Source organism: Cottoperca gobio, chromosome 10, assembly GCF_900634415.1.
Source record: "Cottoperca gobio chromosome 10, fCotGob3.1, whole genome shotgun sequence".
Taxonomy (NCBI): Eukaryota; Metazoa; Chordata; class Actinopteri; order Perciformes; family Bovichtidae; genus Cottoperca; species Cottoperca gobio.
Genome location: NC_041364.1, coordinates 2,489,857 through 2,512,909, shown reverse-complemented (window position 1 = coordinate 2,512,909; position 23,053 = coordinate 2,489,857). Strand labels below are relative to the sequence as shown.

The 23,053-nt window shown below is 42.1% G+C and overlaps 1 protein-coding gene across 1 annotated transcript in view; it reads left to right on the top strand.

The window, feature by feature from the left end:
- Positions 1-23,053, top strand: part of fat4 (FAT atypical cadherin 4) — a 98,641-nt gene that overhangs the window by 40,015 nt on the left and 35,573 nt on the right. The window contains 6 exon segments of the mRNA XM_029441455.1: positions 10,564-10,695; positions 15,707-15,968; positions 16,658-17,008; positions 19,477-20,399; positions 22,018-22,095; positions 22,097-22,193. Coding sequence (XP_029297315.1) covers positions 10,564-10,695; positions 15,707-15,968; positions 16,658-17,008; positions 19,477-20,399; positions 22,018-22,095; positions 22,097-22,193 — 1,843 coding nt within the window.

The window sequence follows — 23,053 nt, the reverse complement described above, 5'->3', positions numbered from 1 at the left end:
AGTATGATGCTGGGAATTGCCGTGAACAGTGGGAGATAATGAAATGTGCAGGCAACATGGTCATTGAAGTTTTTTGTATCCGCTAATGATGTCTTAGAGCCTGAGCGTTCGTCTTTGGCCACAGGATTTCTTCCCATGCTATTTTGTCTTGGAAGCTGAAGTGCATACAAATGGCTTGTTAATTAAGATGGATGGTACTTCTAAAGGACCCATCTTCATGATAATAAGAGAGAGTTAAACATGTGAAGCCTTGTAAGACCTCCTTGTAGTGAGGAAGTGCGTGTGGAGGTATGTGTGCCGAATGACAGGGGGAAGGGTGTCCTTACCATCACACATGTATGAATGAGCATGTCAGAGCCCACCGTGTGATTGGTGCACAGTTTGCATTTTCATCCATTTGTATGTGTGTGTGTGTGAGAGAAAGAGAAAAGAGAGGCAGAGCTATCTCAGGGCCCTCCAGTCTGTTTCCATGAATGGCCTCAGCAGGGGGAAACTGTCCCTCATTGTCAAGTCATTTGGCAGAAGTCTTTTTTACGCCACCTCATGTTAAATTCATCAACATTTCTCCATCATTTTCTTTCTGTTGCCCCTCAGAATCGTCTTCAGATCAGGTTTTCTTGCCAAGTTGGTTCCTGCTGAGGCTTAAATGACCGCGGCAGATGTATGGTGCACCAAAAAGAGCGATAGCTTTCGTGGCGATGAAGTGAAAAAAAAAGAGAGAATAATATTTCTTGCATGAATAACTGATTAGGGTGAATTTAATCAATTTGGCCACTAGGGGCAGAAGCGATCAGAAGCCGGCTGACAGACTGTTGCTCGAGGCGTTAAGGCTAACGAGTTAGCTAACAAGCCTTTGAACATGATCATTTATATGGAGTTGTTTTGTTCTTGAAAACTGTAATTACACTTCTCTCTATCCTCTGAGCTCTGGTTTGGTCTTCTCCATCTCCTGAGACTCTTTATCTCGCTACCTTTGCTTATCTGCCGTTTGGCACATGTAAGGTCGCGTACACTGAGATCATCAGAGCCTTTTTTTTTGTAGAAAACAGCTGCAGCAGCGGGATGTATAAACAGTTTTTGGCCAGGAGTAGTCGCACCACATAAGTGTCCTTAAAACCCAAAATTGTTGTTTTCGCATTTTTGTTTGTCTTTCTAGTTTTTATGCTAAACTAAGCTAACCACTTCCCTGCTCTCGCGTCGTACGTACCAGAGATGGTATCTGTTTTATCTAAATCTCCCAAAATGACAAACTATTACTTTAAGTGCATTCAGAATCAGCAAAATGCAACAAACTGCAGTTGAGAAATCTAAACTATTGTCCGTTGTTCCAAGTCATCACTTAAATTAGTATCTTATTTTTAGTCTAATCAGCGTGAGCTTAGGGTGGCAGTCAGGCTTTGTTCTGGAGCACAGGTCAGCCGTGAGTTAGACTACTGCATCCCCCCCCCACACACACACACCCTTCCCACCCCCACCCTGTTGCTCCTCCCAACATTAATGTTTGCAGGGGTTTTTCACATAAACAGGGGCTGCTGGGGGTTCCTGGGGCTTTTCACACAACAATCTGAGTCCTGTTTTAGATTAAAGCTGGTTTCTACACCCCCCCGTCATACACACACACACACACACACACACACACACACACACACACACACACACACATGCACACTTCCATTCCTCACTCCCTGTCCTCCACTCCTCCTTGTTTAAATGAAATAAACAACAGTATCATCTTGTTTCTCAATTCTTACCTCCACATTTCTTTTCACGAAGAGCTCTGCCAGCCAGTGATGTGTTCAGTTCAACTTAAGTTCAAAAGTTAAATGTAAAACTGTGACATAGATGGAGACTGGAATTCTTTAGTGACTCTTTCTTAATGATGTGTTAATATATTGACGGTGGAAACCCTAAAAGAAAACAAGTTTTTGTATTTTGACTTGCTAAAACTGAAAGAGGACACATTTCCCGACTCAAAACCCCCGAACCGTGTCGCCAACAAACACGTAGGAAAAGTCTGGGAACAACATTTCCTTTGATGCTTTCTGAACTCCCAACCATAGGCTTACCATGATGCAAACCAGATCTAATGAATTGATAATCGAATCAGTCCCAAACATCATTACTGTACGCTAATTCCTTAACCTAGATCTCTAGGTTAAGGAGTTAGCGTACTGATAATAATTAGGTCAAATCCAGACTGAGATGCTTTGCTAATGCGCCTTCCTCCCCCCCCCCCAGCTCCTGTAAATCTCATGCATTCATCACTGGTGGACAGTAACTATGAAATAGATCCATAATAGTCTTTAAAGCCTCTCGCAGATCTTCCAGACTTCTTGGAAAGCATCGTTGGCTTTAGAGGAAGATGCTTGATATCTTACATTCAGCATTTATCCCACTTTAAGTTCAAATCCCGCTCATGTAGAGGCTCAGAGAACATATTTGGCAATTTGGAACAATCTCCACGTTTTATATTTATTATGGCTCCAGACAAATCGCATCAAATGTGCATCAAAAGACAATAATGTTATTTTCTATCACCAGTAGTTGAAGAAGTACTCAAATCTCTTATTTAAGCACGTAGCTCTGCCGCACTGGATCCTTCAGTGTGTTAAATTATTGATATATTAACCTGTAAACTATATGTTTAATGTTGTAAGTGGTCCAGGTCATGCTGAGTCTGACTACTTCATTATACTGTTGTAGAGTTTAAGCTGTAGCAATGTGTCGTGTTGCAGCCGTCGGACGAGAGCTGAAGCTTGTATCTCCAATTCTGGGGATTTTTTCCGTCCTTTCATATCAGTTGAATTCAGGATTATGCTTCTCTGCAGGCTGGAAAACATTTTCTTACCTCTTATCCTTTATAAAAATGCGTCGCCATCAAGTTCAACACGGGGGAATCTGACATTGTTATCTGAAAACTGCAAATGAGCTTATCTTGTGTTGAATGAAACATGTTTTTCAGCAAAGTTAGTGATAACTAACACGGCCATCGAGCAGGAACAGAATAAAAAGTACAATATTTTCGTCCGATATGTAGAAGAGCAACAGTGTGAAGTTTCCCAGCAGTGTAATACCCATTGAATCTGTACGTTTTCAGTTTCCAGAGCAATTACAAAGTGTTGTGTTTTTCAGTTTCTCTCCTTTCCTTGGTCTGCATGGTTTGAATGCTGTAATTGGAGGTCATTTTGGAGAGAGCACAGTGATAAGGCTGCGGCACCAACAAGGACAGACGGCTGACTCCAGTTATGGTCTCCTTCCATTTTTTAAGAAGTCCTTAAAAAAAAGACAGATAACTGATAAAAAGAAAGAAACATTTCTTTACATCTTCAAAGCAGACTTTTCACAAATAGGCTAATTATTTTGTTTTTTACCTTTCATCTTACAAGAAGGAGAAAACTCTTGTTTTGATGTTCCTCTAACCTCTTAATACAGAACGCGCTGCATTTATTAGGCTATTGTAATTTCGATGATGAATTCTGCTCCAGCTTCAAGGAAAGCTTGAGCAGCCATTAGCTCTGCTCTGATCTTGCACAAGGTCTTATTAAACTTTCCATCCAACTCTCTCAGGTAGGAATAAGAGCCAAAGAGTTATGGCTGTTTATAGTGAAGAAGAACCCCAGTTTGCACCACTCATGGCCGGATACGGTGCCATTAAAAATGGCAATCCATCACGATTTGTTTCCACTCTCCCATGTGCAGAGATGCCGGAGAGCCCAGAGCCTCTGTGAAACAATACCCTGGTCCAGATGACCTGGTGGGTTTTTCGTTCTGTTGGATAATATATCCCTCCAGAAATGCTCACAGGGAACTTCGCTTGGCAAGGATTTGCAGGGGGCTTGAAGAGGTCTGCTGTAGACAAACAATCTCTTAACAGTTGTTGAAGTGGTCCACAGAGAGGACAGTGATCCCCTTTATTAAAACCACTTGTCCGACATTGTCTCTCCTCTCTCTCCCCTTGTTGGTTACATGAAGCCAAGGTGCTTTGTGATCGTTTGCAGGCTCTCCTGTTTTGTTTTGTCTGTCTCTTTCTCTTACTCACTCACACTGGTTTTTTTTTTTTTTTCCATGGAACTGCATGAGATTTTGTGTGGACTTGAGGGGGATATGATCGTATCCTGACTTCTCTCTTACACAGTGCGTTGAGGTTTGGCTGACGTCCAGCTTTGTCTGCTTTTTCCCGGGCACATTCCCATCTCCGGCACGCTCAAATTCCTGTCTCCGGAGCGCGCATGCACTTTGCAGAGTCTGATGACTGCGGTTGGAAGATGAATTGCCCTGCAGGTCTTTGTTTGACAGATCGAGCAAGTTGCGATTGTACACGTGTTAAAGTAACCGTGCGGAAGAGATCAGTTTGACCTTGTCTTAATTATTTAGTTGTCTTTCCTCCTGTTGTTAAAAGGCAGAGCGCAGATACCACTGTTACTAGTGTACTTGACCCGCAGAACTCATGAGTTCTTAAACTTCCCATAAATCTGGAGCCAAGTGCCTCTGATGTTCAATCTAAACAACCACAAGGAGAAGGAAGTGAAGATTAAGTGAAATAATGAGGCTTTTTGTCTGCATATCTTCAGAGTTTGCAGGAAATTAATTATGTTGAATGTGGCGTTTTATCACCCACTTTACAATTTCTCCTACATAACAGAGCATTCATCAGATGTGTGTGTGTGTGTGTGTGTGTGTGTGTGTGTGTGTGTGTGTGTGTGTGTGTGTGAGAGTGAGAGTGTGTGTGTGGATCACGCCATACGGTTTTCAGATTAAGCAAGGCAAACACAGACATGGGCCTGGGCTTTTTCTAGACGGTCGGTAATCCATTTTCAAAGTTGAGAGGATGACAGATTCCTCCGTACATACAGTGGCTCTTAAATAGAGCCAGCTCTTCTTTTTTTTTTTGGAAAGTATGATTTTCCAATGTGCAGGGAGTTAGTCAGGAGCCTCTGGGACTTTATTTCTGTGTCGAAGCAGTTGTGGGAATCCGTTGGGGCATCCTTTACTGACCTGCTTGGGTGCGGCTCTTCAAAAGTTTCGCAGTCAGCGGTTGGAAAGGATGTGACCTCTCCATCTGCATATGAGAAGACCCAGTGATGGTTCTCCTGCTCCCTATGGAGAAGCACAGTAGTGGGAGCCTTTGTGTTTCCCCGCTTCTGTTAGAATACTCTGCTACCAGCCTTCTACTCGGTCAAGGTGCTCACATTACACAAGGCCCCAGCTGAGGCATTACACCAACCTTAGATAACCATCATGTTGTTGTAAACAAACAGTGCATCATACGTCCGATTGGATCCCATTTGGTTATTTATTTATCCTACATGGTGGAATCAGCACGTTTCAAAGGCTTTTAGATTTTACTCTCTTTTATGGCTGTGCAAAAATTCCTTTGTGCCACTTAGTTGTTTATACTGCGCCAAAGCCTGACTAACTCCTTTTAACAACACATGATGTTGGCTCTTGCTCTGTGATGAAGTGTTATATTTGGAATTGCTTTTTTTTTTTTTTACCCATTAGGTCCACCGCGGGCTCATGTACAATAAATGTATGATGCAAAGTGGAATCGTTTAATCTCAGAGGCAAAGTGTAACGAGAGCTGGAAGTCGGTGCTTCCCCAAACCCTTGACCCTGAGTCATCATCAGCATCTAATGAGACATTTAATCATTTTTGAAATTATTGTTTCCTGCAAGAGGCGCACCCTGCTCCAGTTTTTACGAACAGATGAGATCAACATTTACAGGCCAACCGTTGCATCTGCTGCACTCAGAGTTCACATTTATTTCCGCTTTGGAAGAACTATTTAGTGCTAATGATGGGAATTTCAGCCTTTTCACTCAGACGTTCGTACTGTTTAATGGAGCATGCGTGCACTGTAGTACTCATCTGGAGTGAAAGACCCTCACTCTCTTTATTAATCAGACCCTCTACCGGTTATTAGAAATAACTGATATGATGATATGTGCACAACCTATATGGGATTGTCCTCAAATAAAAGATCTCTTGCTCCTGCAGTGACCTTTCGTCTGTCTGTCTGTCTGCCTGTCTGTCTGTCTGTCTGCCTGCCTGCCTGCCTGCCTGCCTGTCTGTCTGTCTGTCTGTCTGTCTGCCTGCCTGTCTGCCTGCCTGCCTGTCTGTCTGTCTGTCTGTCTGTCTGTCTGTCTATCTGCAGAGGTCTTGGCAGAACTGCACATATGAGACGTTTTATATGGGAAACATGAAAACCTGTGATATTTTTTAGTTGTGGGAAAAACGTCAAAGACTTTTTGCTCTCAGGGACGCAGGTGATGCTTTTACCTTCAGATGTAACCAGAACGGTTTCTTCTCACTGTTTTTATTAGAGTGTTGTGGGACGGAAGAATTACCTTCGCTACATTATATTCTGTTACTCTTGAGCTAAACGTCTTTGATGTCTGCTTTGCTTCCACAAGCAAGTCTTTTTAAAGATGGTTAAAAGTGTCAGTTCTACACAATGAGAATAAATGATGCAGCAACACTTTGATACCTTTTTAAAGGTCACTTTACCCAAATTACTAAAACATATACAGTATTTTCTAAACCAGCAATACAAAGACTTTTGGGGTTGTGCGCCAATACTGTGAAACCTCTGCCTCCACTCCAGTACAGTCGAGGTTAATGGAATTTCATATGTGCTCCCCATAGAATTACAATGACATTTGAGAAACTTAACAGCAGCGTGTTTTTTTCCCAGAATCAATGTTTTGGTTACTCTTTGGTCATAATCCATAGACCTCTCCCTCAACACTTTTCACATGAACTATTTCTTGCGTTGGAACTTCCAGTGAGGTCAGTGAATTATTCAAAATAACTGGGGCATTTTTACTGGAAGATAAGTTGCTTTTGAATTTTTTAGATGTGTGCTTTGAGCAAAACAAAAATAAAAATCCATTCTCCCCATTTATATTGGGGTCACCGCAGAAATTCCAGATATCTCAAAAGCTCGGCACATAAAAACCAAACTATGTGCATGGCTTGATAGTGCTGGACAAATATGTCTTCCTGTTATATGGATGAACTAAGCCTTTAAATTAAAATTCTATGAGTGAGAAAGGAGATTACATAACATAAGCTCAGATATCTAAATGATCCCACCTGTCAGTCCTGCATGTATCGTATAAGATCTGTGACAAGATTAATGTATCACTGCTGTCGTACGAGCTCCACTCTCAATCTCTTGGACAAATACCTTCCATCACTTTAGGTCTCATAATCGACAGCGCTCAGGAGCCACTTGACGCGTGAATCATTCATACCTCCCCATAAATAATAAAACCCTGGCAGCCAGTTAGCAGCACCTGCAACTTGAAACAGTAGTTCGTGAAACACAATCTTTTACCTTGTAAACTAATGTGTTTCACCTGCCTCTGCCGGGGAGTCTGGGTCTGCCGCAGACAGGTAGAGGGAACACAACCTTTCCTCCTGCTCCTCTCAGCCTCCCCCTCCTGACCTTGCTTCCTTTTCCTCCAATGAATTTTTCACCAAAGCTCTTTGATACATTCCTGTCCCGTGGGAGCCTGGGTAATGCAAACTGGAAGCGTGAGGCGTAATTATTTCTCAAAACTGCACTTCTACCCTAATTAGTTCACTCCTCAGAAGTGGGCCTTGCATTATTTACACATCAAGGGGACACACAGGGCGGGAGATAAATATTCATTGTTTGTTGACTTTGCTCCGGTCCCTCGGCACAGGCGCAAGTTGAGTCGAGAGCCGCTGTCATTGTGGCTTGTTTATGTAACTTTTGCATCGTTGGTGCCCAGGACATAATCTGGTTTGTTCTTCTGTAATTATCTCCGCTCATGCAGACACCAACTCAGAGTCATTTTAATAAGTGGACAACGTTCCCGGTCAGATCAGTGTTCAGTGATGAGATTTGTTGTAATTGTGGCCATACGCACACTTGCCCTGCTGCAGTTGATGTCAGAGCAGTAAACAACGAGGAGCATATTTTATTCAGCCAGTCTCTGACACCATTTCAGCGATGTCTCCCTCAAGCTTTTTGTTCTGGGTCATCTTTAATGAACTGGGCTTTTTCCAAAAGGAGTATGTGGCAGCTGTTACGAAGAGTTTCCTGCTACTGTTGGTTGCAAAGCAGATTTGTGGGACATGTGAAGGCTGCCTTTCCTGTCAATAGCCGTGTATGAATAGGTTGCTTTATCTGAGGTGGTCGTGCGGCCTTGAGGCCTATTGTCTGCTCTATAAATGCCCGCTGGGAAACTCTAGTTGCCTCAAAAGGCTGCACCCATTGTGGACTTTAGACAACTGTTCTTTTCCCATTTCCTATTTCATCTCACTAATGCGTAGCTTCATCTGTGTGTGTGTTTCACAGAGAGGTTGGGGCATCTTGTGATGCCTGGCACAAGAATTATCATAATCACTGTCAACATTAATGGAGATTCTATCGCTGGAGAATTTAAACACGGCTTTTCCATATTTATAGAGTCAATAAACAGAGAATGCGGAGCAAAATGTCTGTTGTGATTAAAAAGCTATCCATGTTTACTGGCTTTGAAATGCATATTTGGGTTAGTGGATGAGGTGGACGAGATCGCAGCTTAAGTTGTGGGATATGATTGGAAATGTAATATTGCCACACTAGACACCGAACATCTGAAACCAAAAATGTCTCACTCTCACTCTCACTGTCTCCAGGGTTTCCACTTTCACCAGACATTTGCATAGCTGAGCGTGTGTAATTGATTCTCTGTGCTGCTATATGTGGCTCGTTGTGGTAGCTTGGTTTGATTCCAATTGCAACTGTAGAAGTAAATATATATTTTATGTACAAACTATTGCACTTATATTTATTTGAATTCTAGTGCTCTTGGATGGGACTATGGCTCTGTGCAGGCCAGTCAAGTTCCTACACACCACACTGGGGAAATAATGTCTTTAAGGACTTGGCCTTGTTGCACCCTTGAAACAGGAAAGAGCCAAATGGTTGCCACAAAGTTGGAAGCACATTATCGTTAAAATATTGTACGCTGTAGTATTAAAATGTCCCTTAATCAAAACAAACTAAGGGTCCTATCCAAAACCATGAACAATCAAAGCATACAAAGGATGTGGAAACGGCCGTCCACATACTTTTGACCCTTTTTAGTATATTAACCGCAAGCTAGGATGGCGATGAAGGGTTCTCTAAGTGTGGTGAAAGAACCGTTGGGGATCTTTAAGTGGGCTCCCGTGGTCTTTTGTAAAACAAGGAAAAGTTAAATGTCACTTTGATTTACTTGAGATCACATAATTCATATAAACAATTGATCTAATCATAGGTTTCACTCTTACCACTGCTGCGTCTGTCTTAAATGTTAGGTTATCAGCAAAGGTCTCCCTATTTGGGACAAAGTTGATCCACATGGGGGGTCTGTGGTCTCCAGTAATGTGTGTTTATTTTGCTTTCTAAGACATGAAAGTGAAAATCCCTGAGCTGCAGTTAGTTTGCTCTACTGTTACACTCACTGTAAGTCTCTATGGAAAAGAGCCTCAAGTCAATTTGTAAATTGTACAATTTACATGAGCTCCAGTGTCATATGAGTTCTACCATAGACCCACAATGCAGTTCTCTAGATATGTTAGACTATGTTTGTTTAGGTAACATGTGGGTAGGCCTATTGTGTCTAAAGCGTTAATAATACTCCTTGTGTACTGCACTTAAATGACTTTAATGTCACGTTAATTCATTAGAGTTTAGACTGCAGTGGCTGCTACTCCACTAAGCTAGGCTAGTTAGCTTTTAGTTTGTCTGGTTTTACTTTTTCGCAAATATAATTACATTTAGCTACTTTCTGATTTATGTGGTTTACAAACTCAATTATTAAGGTATTTGAGCATCACAATTGATATTCAATTACAGGAAACAGGTAGGAGTAAATGGGTAAGTTAGCTTTCTTACCAGCGACTCTTAACTAGCCGGTGTGCAGCTAGAGGCTACAATTAGCATGGCTGCCATTCTGCTAAGCTAGGCCAGTTACCTTTTGTATGACTCGTCTATACAGCTTATTTTCTCCATTAGGATTACATTTAGCTGCTGTTTTGTTTAGCTTAACCATCTCAAATACTGAAGTGTTGGAGCATCAACATTCATTATTCAATTACAGGAAACGAAGAGGATACATTAGCTTTGGTTAAACACTGCAAGTTTGTTTTTTATCTTTCTGTCATTGTTGTTGCAAATTTGCTTTCATATTTCAATTGCATAATAATGTTATGCAGTAAAACTGATTCTGGTCTTAATTCAATGTTGAACAAATAATAGTTGCTGTGTTATAGCTTTGAAGGACTTACTCTACTGGCCTATTGAATCTAAATAAATGATCTTCGGGAAAATCAATAATTCCGTCTCCTTTATACCACACTTCATCATGTCACAGCTTTTCTTCTCCAGCCTCTCTGGAGTCAGAGATTTATAAGTTTCCCCTTCTTGTGCAGCTTCTTCATCATCTAAAATCCAAGAAGATGGACACTTTCTTTTTCCTTCTTTGCAGCGATCTTAACAGCTGGAGCAGGCCGAGTTTGGCAGATCTTTAACGGAAACTGTGGTGTTTATTCTTTCTCTGCAGGTGGAGATCACGCTGCAGGACGTCAATGACAACCCGCCTGTTTTCCCTAATGATATTCTTGATGTGACCATCGAGGAGAACATTGGAGATGGCTTCAAGATAATGCAGCTAACAGCCACGGATGCAGACAAGGTAATGGCTCCCCCAGTTTCTATTCTGTCTGACAGGGTTTCTGTACTTTTCTGTGCCCGTTTTCCACTCCACTGCTTTCAGAATAGATATCCTGGGAGTGATTCGAATTGAAAATAAGCCCTAAATTTGTGTTCCTATAGTTTAGAAACTGCTATAAATTCAAATGGGATTTGTAGGCCAACACAGCTGTCAATAATGAAATGACGCTAAGTCAACATTTAATATCTTTACGTTGGACCATTTTGATGCCAAAGTAATTGTAGCTCCTCAGGGCAGAAAATCTACAGAAACAACAATAAGAGCACGATAGGAATTATGGGAATTATATACATATGAGTGATAGAAGGAACAATAAATGAGACGAGACGACCGACACACTTTGAATCAATCTGTCTTTATACATTTTCCTCCTCTCGACACACTCACACACGTAGAATTGTCCTTTTCTGTCTCGTGTTGACGATATCTGAGACGCGTCGGGGCCACTGGTGTCACACAGCCTGGAGGAGAGCGGACAGCGATTGATTTTTCGGCCTGCCGCTCCGATAGTCCCTCCGCGGCCCCCATAGATCATATTACATCACCGGGATCACTCTCAATTAGTTAAAGGCTCCATCTTTAGCTGCTTTAGGCAGGATATGGACATTAAATCCTGCAGTGAGTGAAGCAGGCTCAGCCAGCATCTCCGAGGTCTGCGGTCCCTCACGCAAGCCAAAGGACACAGTTGAAGTGAATGGAAAAAGTCAGGCCATAGAGGGGAGAGAGATTAGAACCAGTGAATATGGACTCAAGTTTAACGTTAACGTATGAGGCCACACTTCTTTTATTGCACAGCTGTTGCCTCACCCGCTTCTCTTCGCTCCAAATGTGAGAAAAGTCTCACTTCTGGCCATTTTTACTTTTGTCGGAATACTATATCGACTGTAAATCTCAGACCTGGAGGCAGGGCCGTCTGTTCAGTACGGGGATTTTTAGGACATTATTTGATTATTTTCTTTTGTAGCGCCAAAGTATTCCCAGCTTTTGATCTTGAAGGCATATGGTATTGAAATCAAGCTGTGCAGTCACTTTTTCCTCATCCCTGAGTGTCAGCCCGAGCTGTGGTCCGTGAGCTGAGACTTTTCGTCATTTGTAGAAAATTAAGCATTCATTTTTACATGCACACGTATGCATTTAAGTCTTCCCAAATGATCAATGTAAAGAACTTTCATTCAAGAGAAGCCAAATGTTGCGTCTCGGCAGGGATTCAAAAGAAAACGAAAACATAGAGACACTTAAAGAAAATCTAGAGGAGCCTTTTTGGGAATTACTGATTCTAGAGATGTTTACTCCAAACTTCAGCGCTGCCATGAATAGGTTGCTAAATAGAAGCCTGTACTTCATTCCAACTCTCATTTTGAGCCAGATATGAGGCCAGCCAAGTCTTTGCCCACATCCTTACGCAGGAAACTTAAGTTGCGCTGACACTAAGCGTACAGAACGCATTGGAGCCCTTGTTGAGAAAGCCACATGTGTGAGCCAGTGCAGAGTAGCCAAGAGTGCAAGCTGTTGGCCAGCTGACGGGCTGAATGCAGACATCATAATGATCCCTTCCAATTTAACAGTGCTACATGTGGGATTCATGTGTGACGGTATTAAAATGCTGTTTCTACGCATCCGCTTTTCGCTATGCCCATTTCCACCCCAAAAAGAAGAAAGAGGTTCAGGAGGGTTGAAAGAAAATCGATATGAAACGTTTCTCTTTTGTCTAACGCCGGCTCGGCCTCTCTGAAAATGTTTCTCACCTCATTTAAAAAAGAAAATGTGCTTTTGGAAAGACTTTGTTGTTTTATTAGAATTCTGACCTTCTGTGGAAAATATGTCGCAGGTAAAAAAAATAAACTTTCTTAATGACGAAAGGTGCAACAATGGCTGTTTAAGGAGCCGTCTCTGAAAGTGGGCTTACCCTCAAAATGAACGGTAATGCGTTCCAGAGGCTTACACAACCACAAAGTATATTTCTAGTAACTTTTTGCAGTTGTGAATGCGTTGAACACAGATTTACAAAGCAGCAGTGCAGCCAGAGAGGCCATCTCTACCTTTTAAAAGCTTTATATTTGAGCTCTCAGTGACAACACGTTGCTTGTTTTTCAGGAGTCTGTATTATGATTGGCTTGCGTGCTCGGTACTGTTGCGTACAGGAAGTTCACTATCCCCGGCGGCGCAGTCTGCTTCGCACCTCTCACTTCTCATAGGAGCTGCTTGCTCCCAAAAAACCACTCATCTGCTAAATGAGTTTCCTTCTGCTCCAGTCTGGTACGCTGTGCTCCCTGGGACGCTGCTGTTTAATTGGTCAGCCCCCCCCCCAAAGAAAAAAGCAACCAAAACTGTAACGTACACACAAATGATGTTAGTTTGGTAGAGACAGAGAGGAATTAGTGCAGTGAGATGTGTGTGTATTAATGCATGCAAGTGTTCAAAATATGTGTTGGTGTGAGTGAGTGTGTGTGTGTGTGTGTGTGTGTGTGTTGGACTGTGGCCGAGATGGACCTCCTGTTCGGCCTCTCCCACCTCCCTTGCTCTGCCTTTGAACCCTATCAGAAAATTAATTGGCAAACCGCGGGTGTTGGGTTCCGGACTGCAGCCCAGGTGGCTGATGGGATTGCCAGATCTGGAGCCACTGATTGATGACAGCAGGATCCTCAGATGAGCGGTGCCTCGCTCCGTCCTTCTCGTCTCCCTCGTTTTGTTTTTTTACTGGGCCTGGATCTCTGACCGGTCTCTGGTAATGCAATGAGAGACGGGGTCAAGAAGACAGAGGTTTTATTCCTCATAAAAACAGGCCAAGGGGAAGAGATAAGAGCGAGTCATGAACTTGGCCTGACGATATTGACTCTGAGCTTTTTGGCGAACGACGTCCGTGTCTAGACTTCTGCACAAAGTCTGTTAAACATAGAACATATTTCATTTATCTTTGTGACAGTCTCTTCCATATTCAAAATGAGTAAAACAAATTATTACTTTTTATCCAGCAGCATAAAGAACCTTCAGTCATTGCTTAATCTATCAAAAGTCCATAAATTAGACTTCATTTCAAAAAGAACGTCTTGGTATAGATTCAATTTATAACAGCGTACAACTGTAACCTGCTAAAAGAAGCAGAGAGATGTCAATCATCTTCTTTCGGAAACCTTTCACACACGGAGGCAGCAGTGTCAGAGGGGCAGAGATGCTAATCAGCGACGAGCAGCGCAACAACAGGGAGTTGAGTAAAGTTGAACTTTATGCTAATGTCCTAAAAATAGCCTTTGTGTTCCCACAGAAAACTGTGCTCAGGAGGGGGTGAATACGTAACTTGCGTGCTCAGCAAACACATGCCTGAAAGCCAGAGCTAATGTTACCCTTCAACAGCCCTGCATACAGTTTATGTAAGATATAGTTTGTTATGTGACCACCATTGTCCAGCGAGGCAGTAAAAGTGTTGAGATGTAGATACGACAATAGCTTAATGCAACGCCTCTCTGTATAAGCCTTCCCATTGTCCTGGCAGGATCAAAAAGCATCACACAAACATCAGGCATGGCTGAAAGAGTCTCTTTTAGCTTAGCTCTTAACCAGCTGTAACCAGAGCTTCATCTCACTGAATAGCCGTAGCTTTTTGATGTTGCTTTTCTTTTTGGCAGAAGACACAGAGTGAGACAGTTGTCTGATCTCTTATTGTCCCCGGCACAAATATAAATGTCAAGCTCTGTCGTCAGACTCATTCAGTTGTCATATCCCCATTCAGTCCTCCTCTCCTGTTCCAAAGCCTCTTGCTATAGCCATCACATGTGTCACGGCGCTTGTACTTGTCTGAGGGAACAGGGGATCTATTAGTTGCATTTATAGAGGAACACTATAGCCCCCAGAAGTTCAAAGCCTGAGAGCGAGTCTCACTAGAAAGTCGCCATTCAGCTTCTGCTCCCCCCCCCCCCCCCCCGGCTGGTGCGACCTGACCTCTTTCTGATATACATTGTATCAAAGATTATGTGCTTTAATGTGTGTAAAAGTAATGTTTTAGAGATTAAAGTAAGAGTTTAGAGTTGCTGCACTGCTAATATATCCAATATAAGTAAGTAAATAAAAGTATTTTTTGTCTCATTGACTGCTAAAAGTCATATTTTCTCAAACAAGTGAAGAAATCGACCAATTTACTGACATAATCTCAACCTGTCTCATAATAATCCTATCTTTTAAAGAATACTGTAGAATCAAGCGTCGTTTTTCATTATACTTGTGCAGAAAACTCAATTTTCTTCTCACTATTCTTATTTGGAAACATGTTAATAATCTTACTGAGATATTTTAGGGTTTGATAATTGACATAAATGAATTGATAAAATGAAATGATATATATATATATATATATTAAGTTTTGCTCTCTTTTTCCATTTAGCTTTTATTTTAGAGTTTGTTCTCGTGTTAGCATGTCTGTTTTCTTTTTAATATAAGAATAAAAATAAGTGTTTGTGCAGGTCAGCTGAGTCTCTTTTACATCCGTTTTCTCCTGTTGATGTCTTGATATGTGATCTGGTACGTGCTGGTTTTCAAATCACAAGTCTTTCATTTGTGCACTGTCCCCGTGACCAAGGGTTTCCTCCATGCCGGACAAGTACAGTAGGTAGTTTGATCTGCAGACGTGACTCGCTAACATGTGTGGTGAACTGATTTCCTTCCTGATAGAGTTCCTTTGATACTTATAATCACGATGCTCTTCCTCTCAGAGTACAACAAACTCACCGACCCCTTCGTCACACGAAACCCTGAGAAACAGTTGGAACAATGTTAGAAAAACGTAGCCGCCAAATATTGACTTAGAATTTGGTTTGGTTTGCGGCCTGCGATGACCTCAGTCTATTTCAAACACAAATGTTGATTCCTCAAGTTAACTTCATGTTTTTTGTGCCGTAAACATGCAGATTTCACGATGCAAATTGATTTGAGTTCAGGTTACAGTATTTGTAATCGGTGTCATTGTCTGCCTTCACCTCAGGGTCCCAATGCTCTTGTGACGTACACCATCGTCAGCGGGGCGGACGACAGCTTTCGGATTGACCCCGAGTCCGGTGATCTCATCGCCACCAAGAAGCTGGATCGTGAGCGCCGCTCGAAATATTCCCTCCTGGTGCGCGCAGACGATGGGAAACAGTCGTCTGACATGAGGCTGAACATCACCGTCAAGGACGTCAACGACCACACGCCCAAGTTCTCCCGCGCAACGTACTCCTTTGATATCCCTGAAGACATGGCGCCAGGTGAGGTCTTACTGTCTCTCAATGAAGCATCTATTTACAAACCAAAACACACTTAAATGAACGTAGACATGTGTGGACTCAGACAGGCAATGTTTTGTCTCCTGCAAAAGCCCTTAGAGCGCACTTTATCAGTTCTGTTAAAGTCATCAAGAACTCAGATTATTACTTCTTAGTAGCAGTTTATAAGAACGTTTTTTATAAGAATATTTTTATGTGAGCGTTGTAGCTCTCCAAAATCCTCTGTATCTTCCTTAAGGGTAAAATTAAGAGTTTAATAGGTCAAAGGGACAGGAACTGATATTTGATTTATATGGAAATCTATCAGCGACCAGAAGGATTTACAGTAATACTGACAACTGTCTGGCACCGCTCCTTTATCCCTCTCACCGCCTCCATCACAAGAGAGAGGAAAATACGTTTGGAAATCAAAGAAGAACGTCAAGTGAGGACTTAATTAAGATGTGATTATGTACCCGTGCTAATAAAAACCACATTTAATTAGCTGCTATAGCAACATGTGTATACGTCATCAGTTTAATAACAATGATTGGAAAGGTTTCAACAGTACAGGCCAATGGAGTTGCAAAAGCAATACTGGCAGAGACACTGGGATTAATAAAGAGCCCGAGTAACCCCCTGTAGATATATTAAAGTCTAACTCCGTGTTACAACCCGTCTGACTCTCACAGGCTCCATCGTGGCGGCAATCCTGGCCAGCGACTCTGACTCGGGGGTGAACGGAGAGGTCACCTACTCGCTGGAGGAGGACGACGAGGACGAGACGTTCCTCCTGAACCCGGTGACGGGAGTCTTCAACGTGACGCGTCCGCTGGACTACGAGACTCAGCAGTTCTATATTCTGACAGCGAAGGCTCAGGACGGCGGGGGGCAGGCCAGCACGGTCCGAGTGTATTTCAACGTCCTGGATGTGAATGACAACCCGCCCATCTTTAACACCACCGTGTACAGCACGTCCGTCTCCGAGAGTCTGCCGCCCGGGTCCAGTATTGTCACTGTCGGGGCCAGTGATGCTGATGATGGTATGTATGTGTGGGAGATGGTATTTAAAGATTAATGCTAGAGCCAAAACAATATTACTAAATATATAATTAATATTAATAAGTTTTGAAAAATGTATTATATTACATATTTTTTAGAAAATACATGAAACTTGAATAATGTTAAAGTGTCAAATATAAGTTTAAAAAATATAAAACATTAATTAAAATATGTATATATGTGATAAACTGATATATTGCTCAGGCTCTAATAAATATATTGTCAAAATATTAATATTAGATTATTCCACTTTTGAATTCCTATGTACTTAATCTAGTCGCAACTTGAAGTTTTATTATTTTAAATATATTCGTATTTAATTGTAAGGTCAGTTGACATTTTGACAGTCATCAAATGTCAATGTTGTCGGACAAAATCAGAAACAAAACCACATATTTGGCCCTGATTTGACTCTATACCAGGTTCCAGATTACTTTGGCTCGAGATTTTACCATCAATAAGAAATGTTTTTTTAAATATATACTATATCTAGAAACGTTTGGCAACAAATATTTAAAATTGTAGTTAAATCCCAGTTAAATTCGGGTCAAGTATCCCAGAGACCTCTGGATATTTAAAGAAAGCAGTTCAGTGAGAATGTTTTAAAGTGCTCTCATACTGTGTAAATCAAGTTCACCAAAACAGATGAATTTAATGTAAGCCTGTCATTTTATTATGACAGTTGGTTACACAGAAGCTCTCAAACCTACATTTTATTTTTGGATTTTATTCTTTTCCTCATAAATGACTTGATGAAATACGTCTTCACCGTGTGATGAAGTGTTTTAGGTATCTCTGCGTTTCAGGTGGTGGTGGAGGTTTTGTGTTTGTGAAGTGCCGTGTGGTATTTGAACAGTCACCGCTACTCTCCTCCGCTGTAATTACCGCTTCACCCAGACCTAATGTGGTTATTGTGACCTACATTCCTGGGAAATATGCTGCCTAGTTCTCAACCAGAGTCTGGCTTCTTTCTCCACTGTCCACATAATCTGACCGCGTCGTCCTGTCAGATATATAGTTGCCGCTTTCCACTGTCAAAATAAAACGCCGCCATTGTTAGCACTTCCTAAGCCCTGACCCCCGACCCCCAGACTTTGTCTCTAGACGGCGTAGCCTCAACTCAAATGGAAGTAGCACTCAGGCTTTTGATAAGGGATTACTTGTATACTGTAAATACACGCTGGAGTGTGGGAAGGTGCCGGCGCTTTCCACATGAATACCCCGTTGAGTTGAATTACAGACGCTCAATTTAAGCTCATTTTAACCCCATTTTAACCCCCAGTTTCAGGGAAGTGCTGCGGATTTGGCCCCATTTCAAGGCGAGATATTTTACTGCATCCATCTACTCAGTCACACTGTAATTATCTCAATAAAATAAATGTTTCAATCGGGAGGGATTTTCCACAACCACACTATCAGTTTAGGAAGTGTTTGGCAGTGGTGTTTCTCTTTTGATAGCCATCTGTCATGCTACATGAATAGATTGTCTACTTGAAGGACAAGAGTAGCGGCCGGAGCTCCAGCTGCTACACATGCACAATGTGTGGAAATGGATGTTGATAACGCATATAAGTGCCTTATTCAGACGCATACAGAATATTTAACAATCACATCTGGAACAATGGATGCTAGTCAAAAATATCCACATTCGACCTCTACTACTAAATTGTGCTGTCTCTTTGTTATCTATGATTTAATTCAAGGTCAGAATAAATAGTTTCTTGGAGATTAATTTCTTTTTGGCAGGGTGAGTGTCACAAGACAGGGTTTGTAGTTAAAAATACACCCACACTGTCAGCCTGATGGGACAAAACAGGAGATTAAACAAGAAACCTCTTAATTCCTCTTCCAGCAAAAATTCTCCACCCAGGGAAAGTAATACATTTAACCTTGGGATCAAAATACAAATGTAATTCACAATCACAGAGATTAGATCTGTTGTGTGTGTTGTTGTTGTTCAGTGTCTTTTGCTATGAAGCACTTTCGACTGACGGCATCGGTGAAGACACTGCGTTTAGTTTACTAGAGCTACAAAGATGATCGACTACTTGCCCAAACTTTTGATGGATTAATGTTCTCAAATATATGCTTTTATTTGTCATACATGGTCGTAAATGGACATTTCTGGGTTTTGGGACATTTGAAGATGTCATCTTGGGTTGTGGGAAATTTTAACAGGCATTTTCTGCTATTTTCTTACATTTTAAAGACAAAATTATTAAAAGATTAATCGAGAAAACTATTGCCAAATTAGTCAATAATGAAAATAATCATTAGTTGCAGCCTAAAGTTTACTTAACAGAATTTGTGGGTGCTGAAGATTTAATGTGTCACTTTGTTACGTCTCTTTAGCATTTGGAATGCAGTGTAGCTTTTAAAAAGTCACCGTAAAATACATTTCACTTTGAAATAATTCAGTCTTCTGATTCCTCCTTGGCATCTTTTCCAGGCCCGAATGCTCAGCTCCTCTACAGAATTGCGTCTGGTGATCCCCAGAGCCACTTTGTCATCAGCAAGGAAGGAGTCCTCCAAACCACGAAGGCCTTGGACCGAGAAGTCCAATCCTTCTACAACCTGGTGATCACAGTCAACGACCTGGCTCCTCCTCCCATGACCCGCTTCACCAGCACTGCCCAGGTGTCCGTAATTCTTCTGGACGTCAACGACTGCCCGCCGACATTCACCTCCCAGAGGAGGACCTACATCCAAGAGAACACGCCAGTGGACACGGTCGTGTTCAAAGCCCAGGCCATAGACGCTGACAGTGGACCCAACAGCTACGTCGAGTACTCCCTCAAAGGACCTTTTGGTAGCAAGTTCAGCATCGGTACCATCGATGGAGACGTCAGGTTGGTTGGGGAACTGGACCGCGAGGAGCTTTCCAACTACACCCTCACAGTCGTAGCTACTGATAAAGGCGAGCCCCATCTGTCGTCAACAATGGATGTGACTATGATGGTTCTGGACGTCAACGACAACACGCCGAGCTTCTCACAGAACATCTACGACATTACGATCGAGGAGAACACCTTGACTGGGACTGATGTCATCCAGGTGTTTGCCAGCGACGCAGACGAGGGCACCAACGGCCAGATCCGATTTTCGATCTCAGGAGGCAACACCAACTCTGATTTCAGGATCGATTCGGTTACGGGGGTGATTTCAGTGGCCAAGCAACTGGACAGAGAGGCGGGTTCGTCCTATTCACTCGTGGTCCAAGCTGCCGACCGAGGCAGCAGCTCCAGGGTGGACCGCGCAACGGTCAACATTGTGCTGCTGGACGACAATGACTGCTCACCTGTGTTTGAGCTCTCTCCTTACACTGTCAATGTTCAGGAGAACTATGAGAACCTCCCAAAAAACATTCTGCAGGTCAGTATGTTTGTTTTCTCTCTTCGTCAATACACTCATTGAAATTCAAGCAGTTAGGATGGCATTAACATTCACAGACAGGACTTCCTGAGTGAAAAACGTGTTTTGAATGACAGTTCTAAAACTTAAATAAGCTAATGCTCTAACAGAATTTGTAGTAATACTAACTTAATAAGTGCAGGTATGTGAGCGGTATCAGTGCACTAAAGCACTTACTGTAGCATGGTGGTCTTATGTTGCTAAATGCCATGACAAATACATGACTAAAATTATATAGAAATTATATATGACTGTAATTTGCTCTGCACAATTAGGGCGTTATAGTATAGTATAGTATATTTCACTGAAATATGAAACGAGGCTAAATTGCTTGACAAGGCAATTAAGGTCCCAACCCACCCTAATGACTAAATGAGCCGTACATAAAAAATGGAGGGGAAGGCCTAATTTCCAGTGACGGCACAGTTCCATTTTCTTTTGCTTGTGTACCTTGTGAGGAAATGAGAGTACACTTATGTGGTGGGAAGGGTTCCAGACGTGGTGGGCTTTTGCCACACAAGAACACACATCTGTGTGCTAACCTGGCTATGCCTGTCTGTGGCATTGCAGGGAGGGCTGGGGAACCCACAATGCATTTGGGCCCACCGGTGAAATGCTGTATCTTAATCGTGCAGCGCGAGGGGAAAATCTGACATTTAGGATCGTACTCACTGTTTTTGTGGATTCCCTGAAAGTCTGATTAGACAAAGTGAATAAGTAATGATCGTCCTACCCTCGACAATTACCTTCATGGTGCCGCCCAGCACCGTGATGGTCATTAACCCTAAGATGCTTCAGTGGAAAGACTTACTGCCAACTACTGTATATATGGTTGTGTGAATTGAGGAAGATATTTCTCGCAAGAATGCTCCACTAAAAAACGTCCAGGGAGAAAAACAGCAGTATAGTATTTTTGTTTTGGGGAATATTGTGCTTTGGCTATTACTCTGGTGTTCCCGCACTGCTCTTTCCAGAGATCACTTGTCCACTAATACACTGAAATGTCAAGTCAAGTCAATTTGCAAAGCTCAAAAGCTTCTCTGCAGTGATGGAAAGTAAGCGTACTGACGCAAGACATGTACTTAAACATCATTTTGAGGTACTTTACGTCAAGTGAGACTATGGAACCTTTGCTGGATAGTCCAACAGTCACACAGTCACCAACCTGACTCAGTAAAGTCCATTGCACAGCAAAATGTAGTTTGCCAATTTTAGACAACGTTAGCCAACATAAACTACTGGTCCTACCAGACCAAGTGAGGCTGTAGCGACAACACACCTAAGTGTCTTTCATTGCTTATAGACTCAACTTTTAATGTGCACACAGTCTTGCTGTAAGTATTTACATTTTATGCTATTTTGTGTTTGAAACACAGAAGTGAAATACCTCAAAATTGTACTTAAGTATAGTACATGTGACTTTCCTCCACTGCTGCTATGCTATTACAGCTCTCTAACTTCTTCTGCTTATTCCAGACAAACTATTCTGCTGCTGGAAATAAAATAAAAACGCATTTCTTGTTCAAGAAGAAGTTTGATCCCCAGAATCTGTGAAGAAGCTTTTCTCTGTGTTTTCCAGGTTGTAGCCAGAGACGACGACCAAGGTGCCAACGGCCAGCTAAGCTACATGCTCAGTGGTGGGAATGACGAGGCCGCAGTTCAGCCTGTCGTCCAGCGGTCAGCTGAGCGTAACCCAGACTCTGGACCGCGAGGCTCAGGGGAAATACTTCCTGCTGATCACAGCCACCGACTCAGGTAAGACCGCAGAAGATGTTTTGAGCTGTGAGGTTGATCCCGTCCCATTTTATGCTTATCTTGCAGTATTATGTTTCAGTTCATACTGTTCCAAGTTGTTTTTGTTTGAACTCTCACTACCTTCATCTGGATGATCTGGTGTGAGGACTGAGCAGTGTGTAATATGTCCTCACATGGACATTGTGTAACTTCACCAAAGCAAAAAACATATTTTGTAATCAGCCAGCAAAACCGAGCCGAAAAAGAATACTGGCCTGAACTAACAGCAGTGTCAACAAACAGCATTTTGATTGCATAGCATTGCACTGTGTTCTCTTTGTGTGGTACAATGAGCTAAACATTTGGGAGTTTTTAGCTTGCAAAATAGTGGCTGTTTTTTCTCGACGCTCTTTCAGCAGGTTCGATTGAACAGCATCCTCTGTTTATTTGGATACGGCGGTAGAGCTTGTTGCAGCCAGATAAAAGGTTAACTTGTTATTGCATCGGGACCATTTAATATGCAGTTAAAGAACTACGTGCGTATCCCCGTTGCTGCCAAATCACATGGTATCCCAGTTAAGTATATGTTTCCCCGAGCTGCTCTGGCACGGCCGTCATGGTCTGAGGGTGGTTCTGTTTCATTCCTGGACTGACCATGTGACCCTTCGCAACGCTGTGTATTTTTGACTGTGCACAAGATTTGGTGAGAATTGAGACATTGTTGCTTGAAAAGGATACTTCTACCGTTATATTTATTACATAGTCAGTCAATAATTTGCATATTTGTGGTGGAGAATGTTACTTTTTCATTACAAGACTATTTTAATCAAAAACTGTGCAACTGCATGACATTTTCAGAAGTCTGTTTTTTCTTTCTGTTC